General features: G+C 33.2%; 1 protein-coding gene across 1 annotated transcript; it reads right to left on the reverse strand.

The window, feature by feature from the left end:
- On the reverse strand, positions 1-10,705 carry LOC114346824 (trafficking protein particle complex subunit 1). Its single transcript, XM_028297594.2, has 3 exons — positions 10,483-10,705; positions 10,215-10,424; positions 1-277 (listed from the first exon to the last, which is right to left on the reverse strand). The coding sequence occupies exons 1-3, from the start codon at positions 10,579-10,581 to the stop codon at positions 149-151; spliced, it is 438 nt and encodes a 145-aa protein (XP_028153395.1). The 5' UTR covers positions 10,582-10,705; the 3' UTR covers positions 1-148.

Below are 10,705 nucleotides of genomic sequence, written 5' to 3' on the forward strand. Positions count from 1 at the left end.
TTATAAAAATATCTTTATTACCTTTAATACTAATATATTGTACCATATATACAAAGAATATATTTATTATTTCTACCTAGATAATTCACATTACAATATAATAAATAGATACAAAATATACAAAAAAAATTATAGCAGTAATATCTATTTAAGCGACTTTGGATGGATATATAGACAACTGTTTAATGTATGCATCCAATTTTGTTTTAAACAAATCGGAATCAATTGGCTGTGATAACCTGCATAATGGATTCTTGATTACATATTCTACATATATCTACAAATAAAGAAAAATATTAATTAAACCTTAAAATGAAAACAGTAAAGTTAAAGGAAATTAATATGAGGAAGAATGTAGCATTTGAGAAAAGTCCAAACAGAGATTTAAGCAAAACAAATTAACCCAATATAGTCCAGCGTCTTTTTTATTTAAAGCGTCCTCAAATTTTATTTTTTTAGACTTTGTTTAGCTTTACACATTTAATAATAAAAGTTTCATATCCACACTTTTTGATCTTTTAATGGATTATTATTGTTATGTAACGTTTATTAAAAACAATATTCATAAATTTTAGGAGAGATAATTGTTCAATTGTCAGTAGGTGTATAGTTTATTTTACTGTCCTATAAATAGATCACTGGTACTTAACGATATCAAAATATGCTACATGTCAGTATACAGTGATGATTGCACCAAGAACTGGCAAAATAACGCAAAAGATGCAAAACATAATAATATGTTGTGAAATAAAAGAGATGAAACTAGTAGAGGTGAGAAATTATCAATAGAAATCTATAAATTTTTTCTTCTTTTTCTTTTGGCATAATAACCCTGCATGGGTATTCGCCTGTCTGGCTATGTCCTTCCATTCGGATCTCTCTTGTGCCCTTCTTCTCCATTGTCTTATGTTCATGGTTTTCAGGTCGTCTTCCACATCATCTAACCATCTCGTTCTGGGCCTTCCTTTTTTTCACCTTCCTATCGGCTTCCAATGTAATATTTTCTTTGTTATTTTTTCATTGGCTTGTCTCTGCACATGTCCCAGCCATGACAGTCTTTAACTTTTCACAAAACCTAACCTATAAGTTTACATTATATTGATTATTTCATTCATATGAATACCAATAGAAAGCTACAGAAATAAAAATTACAGCGATTATTTTTTAATGATTTTAACTTCCAATCATGTAGTAAGTTTTTACATCACGTGTTTAATTCTGTCCAATCAGATTATTATTACATCTGTAATTTTCTACTGTAGAAAATTACAGCGGGAATTTTTTTAAGTAGATTGTTTCTGTTTAATTACCACCAGTTTCCTCGTTTTGACAACGTTTCACATTTAAGTCACATTTAAGAAAATATCCATAATTAACTTTTAGTTCTGCATCTAATGTCAAATTGTCACGAGGAGAACACAAATCGGCAAATTTTAGCAGTCGAGTTTTTGTCGGTAAGATTATTTCATGAGTAAAACTGTATTTATAAATAATTTCAACTAATATTTTTTTTTATTTATCAACGGGCAAGCCCAATTACAATAATGTTAAACTATAAATTCATAACAATGACTATATCTACAGTTACAATACAAAAAGTTAATCTGTATTATTATACAAAGCAATGCAAAAAGTTATCTATATCCATTACTCAAGTCAAGAGTATACAAAACCTGACGCAAGAATGAGCCAAAGGTTGCAAAGAAATCTACACTGCGGTGCAAAAAAATCGATCCACTAAAAATTTGGTAATTTTTGAAGTTTCGAATTTCCTAAACCTATTGTTGGATTTAAGTGATTTTTTTACCACGTTATAGCCTTAATCATTGACAATTCGCTGTAATAATATTGTTGCTAGACAGTCAAACTGTCATTGTATACCGGGTGTACGAATCAAACTGTGCCTTTTTCTCAAAGTTCGCATCACCCTGTGGACTATTCTAACATTTATAAAATACTGAAATTAAAACCTAACTATAGCCCCAGATGCCCCAGGTTTTCTTAACATTTTGTCTTTCGATTCATTCGCTTATATTGGATAATGAAAAAGTTAGGTACTTTAACAGCTGGCCATGTTCGTCATCAGTACAGGGTGTTTCTAAATAAGTGTGACAAACTTTAGGGGGTAATTTAGGGGGTAACATGAGAAAATAATCACAATTTGCTTTATAATTATAATGTCCGCAAACGCTTCGGTTCCGAGATACGGGATGTTCAATTTTTTTTTACAAACTGACGATTTATTTATTGCTTTAAAACCAGTTGAGATAGGCAAATCAAATTTGGTGGGTTTTAAGACGTAGTTATTGCACATTTTTTGACATACAATTAAGAATTTTATATTCACCATTGGCGCGCAAACGGGTATTATGACCCATAATATTACCCGTACGAACGCCAATGGTGAATATAAAATTCTTAATTGTATGTCAAAAAATGTAATAACTACGTCTTAAAACCCACCAAATTTGATTTGCATATCTCAACTGGTTTTAAAGCAATAAATAAATTGTCAGTTTGTAAAAAGATATTGAACATCCCGTATCTCGGAAACGAAGCGTTTGCGGACATACGATTATTAAGCAAACTGTCATTATTTTCATGTGTAAAATTACCCCTTAAAGTTTGCCGCACTTATTTCAAAAAAACCCTGTACTGATGACGAAACATGGCCAGTTGTTAAAGTACCTAACTTTTTTATTATCCAACATAAGCGAATGAATCGAAAGACAAAATGTTAAGAAAACCTGAGGCTATAGTTAGGTTTTAATTTCAGTATTTTATAAGTGCTAGAATAGTCCACAAGGTGATGCAAACTTTGAGAAAAAAACACAGTTGTCTAAAGACGGCCTAAAGACAGAGAGTGCCTAAAGACGGCCATCATTATTCCTCTTCATAAGGGTGGTGAAAAATCAAATGCCTGCAATTATTGGGACCGTGCAAGTTCGGCAAAGCGACCCCTATTTCTACGCTCTGTACTATTATTCGCACTTTTAATTATATTGGCCAATTATATTAGTCCTGGTTACTGGATAATTGTCAAGGCCATAGTCCAAAAAAAATAATAAGAAGAAAAAATAAGATTCAGGTTATGTTATGAAAACATCAACAATTGTATGTAGTAAATAAAATTAGTTATTAAAATGCAGTACTGCAAGCAAAATACAATTAATTAAATTTACCTTTATATAATAATTGCATATCATATCAATATTGTGGAGCAATATGTAATTTTTCTGCTTCATTGACAGAAGGTATGAAATATACGTCAATTTGACAATTTCAATTGACAATATGAATTATTTAAGATAGTTGCAATATTTCTCCGCGACTCGCGCAGGGTCGTTTCTCGTTTCCCTTTCCAAGTACTTGCACACCGCGAATAGACCTATTGCATTACTACCGGTACTCTCCAAAATTATTGAGAGACTCATAAAAGCCCGACTTATGTCCTTTCTCGTTGATAACAATATTTTATCACAAAATCAGTTCGGCTTTTTAAATAATAAATGTACCACAGATGCCATGTTTTCTGTACTACATGCGGTTTATCAAGCATTAAACAATAATCTGCACACTGCCACTGTTTTTTGTGATTATGCCAAAGCTTTTGATTGTGTGAATCACGACAATTTGATAAAAAAACTAGATTTCTACGGAATTCGAGGTATTTCTTCGAACTGGTTTCAATCTTACTTGGATAATAGGAAACAACTGGTTAGAGCAAATGATACAGACTCTAGTCTCAAAAATGTTGTATGTGGTGTACCACAAGGTTCAGTATTGGGTCCTCTACTTTTCCTTATCTTTATTAATGACATCACTAGCTTAAAAATCGATGGAAAAGTTTTTCTTTTTGCTGATGATACCAGTATCACTTGGAGCAACTCAAATATCGCAACTCTTCATGCTACTATAACTTCTGATCTACTTACAATAAAATCTTGGTCCGATTCAAATTTACTCTCTTTTAATGTAGATAAAACAGTAGCATTGTCCTATAAAGGAGCTCTTCAACCCTTACCTCTTCATAACAGCCAGATCAGTATCGTTGATTCTGTAAAGTTTCTTGGTATTTTTTTAGATAGCAATCTGAAATGGTCCCTTCATATTGATGTGTTAAGCAAGAAACTATCCTCAGCTTGCTTTGCAATAAGATCTGTTTCAAAGGAAATGAATTTAGCCTCTTCCAAAATAACATATTTTTCTTTGTTCGAGTCACATCTTCGATATGGTCTCCCTTTTTGGGGTTCTGGTACGGCTGCCCAATCTGATGTTATTTTTAAATTACAAAAAAGAGCAATAAGATATCTGTTTGGCCTCAGAAGAACAACACATTGCAGAAGCTACTTCAAAGATCACAGGATTCTAACACTACCTTCTTTATATATTTTAGAAACTGTTTGCTTAATTCGTAAACATCTACATGTCTTTCCAGCAAGACCTAGACATAACTATTCCACCAGAAATTCTACCTTTGACATCTATTTACCGATCCCGTCCAGTGAGTTAGTAAAGAAATCTATATTATATTCTGCAAAAAAACTTTACAACCATCTCCTTCTACAACTAAAATCTGCAACATCTTTCCCCAAGTTCCGTAAAATGACTAAAGCCTATTTATCTGAAAGACCATATTATTCAACAGCAGAGTTTCTTAACCAATAACTAAGAAAGTACAGTATTCTTATTTATAAGTATAATCTTAATCTATATTTGAGTGTCATATGCAGCAGCTTAACTTAACTTATTAAATTTCTTAAGGTAGATTATGCAATTTGCAATTTTTTTTTAATTTTGCAATAGATTGTTACTGTTTTTTTTTGTTTATCTTCATTATTTTTATTTATGTAGACGATTTATATCATTTTAGTAAATTGTATTTATTTGTTATTGTTCTTATTTATGATTCTTGTAAGCTTTGTCTATAAAATTGTTAAATTTTTCATGACAATAAAGTATATTTCTATTCTATAGTTTGATTCGTACACTCAGTATACAATGACAGTTTGACTGTCTAGCAACAATATTATTACAGCGATATTGTCAATGAATAAAGCTATAACATGGTAAAAAATCACTTAAATCGAACAACAGGTTTAGGAATTTCGAAACTTCAAAAATGACCAAATTTTTAGTGGATCGATTTTTTTGCATCGCAGTGTATGTTATCATATTGATTGGCTAGTCTGGCAGTTATTGAAATGAAGTTGTTAAATCCATAGTTAGTGCGATGTACCTATAGGGTAATAGAAACTAGCTATAGATCTGGTAGGTCTAGATGGAACATGTATATTAACTTTATTGAGCAAAGAAGAAGGCGCAGCTCTACCATGCAGAATATTGAATATCTTCATCTAAATATTTGCTAAACTGTGCTGTTCACTTTGACAAGTTGAAAAATGTGTGTCACATTAATTATTGGGATCAATGTCACTGAATGTTTTTATGCAACGACTTGAATTTTATATGTAAGTATTAGAAGATATCATACAGAACAAGTAAAAACTTCGTTTGTATAATGTATAAATGTATAAGTGTATAATGGTATAAAAGTTTATTGAAAAACTATTAAAAAGTCATCCAAAAGGATTTGCAAAACGTTTTCAATCAAGATCAGATCGTCTTCAGTGCGTTTTGCTTAGTACATGAAACTAGCAACCTTATAGAATAGGTGACATCGAGAAATATGATTTACATTTTTTAAAACTGATGTTAGTAGCGACTCTAAGTCGATGTTAAACGATAAATTTAAGAGTGCTCAAAGGGCAAACATGATTCACTGCTCGATGGTAACGTGTGGTACTTGCCAGTTCGATGGACACAGACAACTTGGGTTGATATTATGTTTTCCACCTTTTCCTACCCCCTCTGTGGCTCAGTGGTAAGAGCGCCTACCTTTGGATCGAAAGGTCCGAATGGACGTGAGTTCGAATCTCACCAGCGTCAGAAATTTTTCGTTTATTATAAATTAGTAAATGAAAATAGTTTCTGTCCTTATGGGATAGGTACTCACCGGAAAGACCGCAGACGTTCGGATACAATTAGATTCAGATTCGTTTATTCATGTCAATAACACAAGTGTTTAACACATGTCAAATAAAATTACACAAAGATTTGGACGCAATACAAATTAAAAAGATGCACAATACGACTAAGAGTATTAATAACATTAAATACTAACATTAAAATCACATTAAATTTGATTACATTAACAATGGACATTGCTTAAAGTCAAAAAATCCTAAAATTTAAATGCAAGAAATTCCTCATTACTATAAAAAACATTTTCTAACAAAATATCTTTAATTGTACTCTTAAATTGATTTAATGGAAGACACTTTAAACTATCTGGAAGTTTGTTGAAAAATTTAATAGCCCAGTATCCTGGCCCAGTTTGACACCTCCTCAATCTCTAGGCTGGCACGAGATGGTGTTTATATCGGGTGTCATGTTGGTGTATGTTCTCATGGGTTTCAAAGTGCGCCCCTCCCCTCTTGATAAACATTAGGTTCTCAAGTATATATAGAGATGGAACAGTGAGAATTCTTAGGGACCTATTTGCTTGCCTACAATCATCCCTATACCAAAGACCAGCAAGAACTCTAACTGCCTTACGCTGCCAACCAAAGACTGTCAACATTTCTGCTGAATGACCCCAGACTAAAATGGCATAGGCTAGATGAGACTGAAAAATTGCATGGTACACTGTTATTAAGACTTTATGTGAAACATTGGATGCCAGATTCCTGAGTACAAACAGATTTTTTGCTAGCTTTTTACTTAGACTGTTGATATGTTCACCCCATTGAAGCTTGGGATCTAATAATACACCCAGAAATCTGACACTGCTCATACCATCATTTACATTCTGTGTGTCTCTGAGAGAAAAAACAACTCTGTTGGTTTTTGCTGCATTGAGCAGTAATCGGTTTACGCAAAACCATTCATTGGTCACTGACTGTGCAGACATAGAACCCTCAAGCGACTCCCCAAGTGTATCAGTTTTGTAAAAGACACTGTGGTGTCATCGGCGAAGAGTGTGTACTTTGAATTTGTGTTAATGCTCGTAAGGTCATTAATATAAATTAGAAAGAGAATGGGTCCCAGAACAGAGCCCTCCTGGGGAACCCCAATATTACAATTAGCGTCTCTTTGCAAAGACAATGATGTCGACTTTACAAAGTAACAAGACACTTACTCAACACACACACTACACATTACTCCTTTGAGTTAGTGATAAGTTAGAGTCTAAAAAGTCATTATGAAATTGACTGGCCAGTTGGTTGTAAAAACAAGTGCCAATAAACCACAAAACACACACCTTTTCCGTTATTTTGCCTGCTATTAGGGCAGTCATCACTGTGTAGTTCTATCTGAATTTGTACAGATTTTGTTAGGGTTTTTTTAAATCCTACATTTGTTTATAGCGATTTCATAAAAAATTTTGTATTTAATAATTTTTGGGAGAAACGATTTCGTGGTACTTAACACGTTGCATGTGGATGTAATGGGTTAAGACTTATACTCTGAATTGAAATTAATTTTCATCTTAGAAGTTCATATATCCAATGGTTTACATGCGAGCCATCCACATATTGGTGGAGGCACTATGTGGCTCACATGTATGCCATCTGCACTTAGTGTTAAGTAACTAATATTATTTTGGATAATAAATGTAAAAATAAAGTAAATGAAATCTTTTTGTTATTAGTCTACATATTTACATTCTTTGCAGACGTGTAAAGCATTATTTTTACAATAATTAGAAGATATAATAAATTATCCTAATTTTATGGATGTTGAAGAGATTTATGTAATAGTGTTAGTGTTACTGCCATAACATTAACAGGTCACAGACTGATTTGTCACATAAAGCAATTAAAAAGGATAAATTGAATGGACATGAGATTATACAGTGGATTCCTGGTAATTCGAAATAAAATAATAAACACTCTTTTAATAAAAAGTAACAAAAATAATATGCCTATCATTAAGTACTGTACTTTCGTTTGAATGTAATAAGAGCCTATGATAATACGAAATAAGTAATGAACCATGGACCTATAAATAAAGATGGGTCTTTATTTATAAGTCCATGTAATGAACCATTTAATAGAAGAATACATTCATCTGAGACGTACAACCAAACAACATTTTTCAAGACAAAATGTTGGAGTCAATAGCACAAATTGAAGCGACTAAACAGTGATGAAGGTAAATTATTGCCACTATTAGAAACACTCAAGAAGATAAATATAAAAGACATTATTTACTGGGTAGCAGAGGCTTGGGAATATGGTTCAGGAAAAAATCTGGCCAAGCCTTCATCATCATCCAGCCTTCTGCATCCAAAGTTGAACATAGGCCTCCCCTAATTTCTTCCAGTTTTGTCGATCTTGAGCTTTCTGCAACCAATTCCCAGCAATCCTTTTGACGTCGTCTGTCCATCGTGTAGGTAGTCTACCTCTACTTCCTCTTGTTGTTCTGAAGCTATTTCCTTGTGGCATCTTTATGATTAACTATTTAGATGGGAAATAAGCCGCAATTAAATTGAAAAAATAATTTTATTAACGTTTCGAAGCCCAAATCAGGTTTCGTTGTCAATATACAAAATACTCTACTTCTTCTGTCTTCTCTTGGTCTCCACACTCTTTGGGTCCACCTCCCGTCCTTCATTCTGGCTACATGGCCCGCCCAATTCCACTTCAGCCATGCTACTCACTCTATGACATCTGTGATGCCTGTCCTTCTTCTGATTTCTTCGTTTCTGACCCTGTCTCTGAGAGTCAGTCCAAGTAATGACTGTTCCATTTTTCCATGACTGGAAACACACATTGGTTGAACATCTTCCTTTTCAAATAATTTGGCAAGTTGCTCTTGAAGATGTCTGATAGAGCTCCATATGCGACCCATGCTAAGATGATCCTTCTCTGTAATTCAGCAGTTTGATTGTCCCTGGCAATTTGGATTTCATGCCCTAAGTATTTATATTTCGTTGACGTCAACTTTTGGATTTACGCTTGGTACCAGGTTTGTCATGTATTGTGTCTTTCCAAAATTTATGTTTAAACCAACTTTTTTATAGGCGACATCTAACTCAGTAAGCATAGTTCTAATCTCTTTTAAGTTGTCTGTTATAAGAACTATGTCATCTTCTAATCGTAGGTGGGGTCAAGCCTTACTTACTAAGAAATGCTATATTTTGAGGCTAAAAGACCAATAAGGGCCTTGTGCAAAATACTCCTGGGTGTAAAGAGGTGAATAACAATGATGTCGAAGAATGTGTGTGAGCTGATAATGATGGCCTCAAGATATGTGATGAACAGCAAATCATTGAAATGGTTACAGAAGAACCTTCAAAACCCTCTGATTAAACTGATGAGGAAGAAGATGTCAACAGCGAACAGTGGGTAACTCACACAGATGCTGCATCTGCGTTTGATCTAGCGCTACGCTACATAGAGCAACACCACGCCGCCACAACTATAGACACCATGTTTTTGACACGCTGACATAATTTAGCTTCAAGGGAGAACATTTTTCTTCATTAAAGAAAAGAAATTTAACTGATTTAAAAAAAAATAAAATTGAAAAGGTTTACTACACTTAAGTATTTGAAATAATATTTTAGTGTCATTTTGAGATATGGACGGCGTTATGCATAACTCGACCAAGCGCCATTTCTTTAATATCGAGATAACAGCGGATTCTGGTGACACATAGCTAAAACTATCTTGGAAAAAATCCCTGTTATTGTCACGTTAACGGTTACTAAGAAAAACAAAATTAAACCAAGCGACATTAATCCACTTACCATTAAGCGACCATTAAGCAACCAAGAAACGAAAAACTTTGAAGCCATTTATCTCAAAAGTATGTTTTGGCACTTGGTCGAGTTATGCATAACGCCGTCCATATATAAAGTAGTGATTCTTAGAGTAATGCATATTTATGTTCCTCGAATCTATTGCCAAATGCTGTTTCGGATTAAGCGGATTTCAGTCGGAAGTTCAGATTAGCAGGACTCCACTGTACAATTTTGATAATAATAATTATCTGGTAGAATTCTCATGTTTTGTGGGTATTATAGTTATAGCGTTGACTGAGAAATATATATTTATCAATCAACGGTTATAGGTTAAAGTTGAGCCACAGTTGTGCTACTAATTGGCCAAACAACACAGATAACAGAAACATTTAGGCATACTTACTTGACTATACAACTGTTGTAAAATCTCCCTGACTCCTTGGGACTGGGTATCTGTATTAAGCACAAACTTTAATCCAGAAGGAGTTTCAAAGAAATGAAGTGTGTATTTTGAAGTTTTGTAAAAGAGGAAACCTTCTTTGGGATCTGTTGGTGATATTTTGCTGACAAAAGACTTGATCGAAAACAACATTCCATACATAAGTTTGGCTTCCTAAAAAAACATTGTGTGTAGACTATTGTTCAGATATAAATTATTGTAATAGAAGTACCTCTTCCTTTGTCATCCCCGATTGTTTTACTCTATTCCATTCTTGATAGTAAAGCAATATTCCTGACTTGTCGAATATATAAATATTATATATAGTCATTTTATTTACCTAAAATCTATGTAAAGTTAAAATGTTTAATTTAAACCACTTTAAACTTTAAACTGACAATACAACAAAAAGAATGTGTTGTGTTGTCAAAAATATCTACAGACAGAGCATGCTC

This window comes from Diabrotica virgifera, chromosome 1 (genome assembly GCF_917563875.1).
Source record: "Diabrotica virgifera virgifera chromosome 1, PGI_DIABVI_V3a".
NCBI classification, from domain to species: domain Eukaryota; kingdom Metazoa; phylum Arthropoda; class Insecta; order Coleoptera; family Chrysomelidae; genus Diabrotica; species Diabrotica virgifera.

Coding starts and splice junctions, on each gene's coding strand:
- LOC114346824 (XM_028297594.2), bottom strand. CDS start 10,581: ATGACTATATATAATATTTATATATTCGACAAGTCAGGAATATTGCTT. Junction 10,425..10,482: donor CGGGGATGACAAAGGAAGAG/GTACTTCTATTA, acceptor ATGTTTTTTTAG/GAAGCCAAACTTATGTATGG. Junction 278..10,214: donor TACAACAGTTGTATAGTCAA/GTAAGTATGCCT, acceptor CTTTATTTGTAG/ATATATGTAGAATATGTAAT.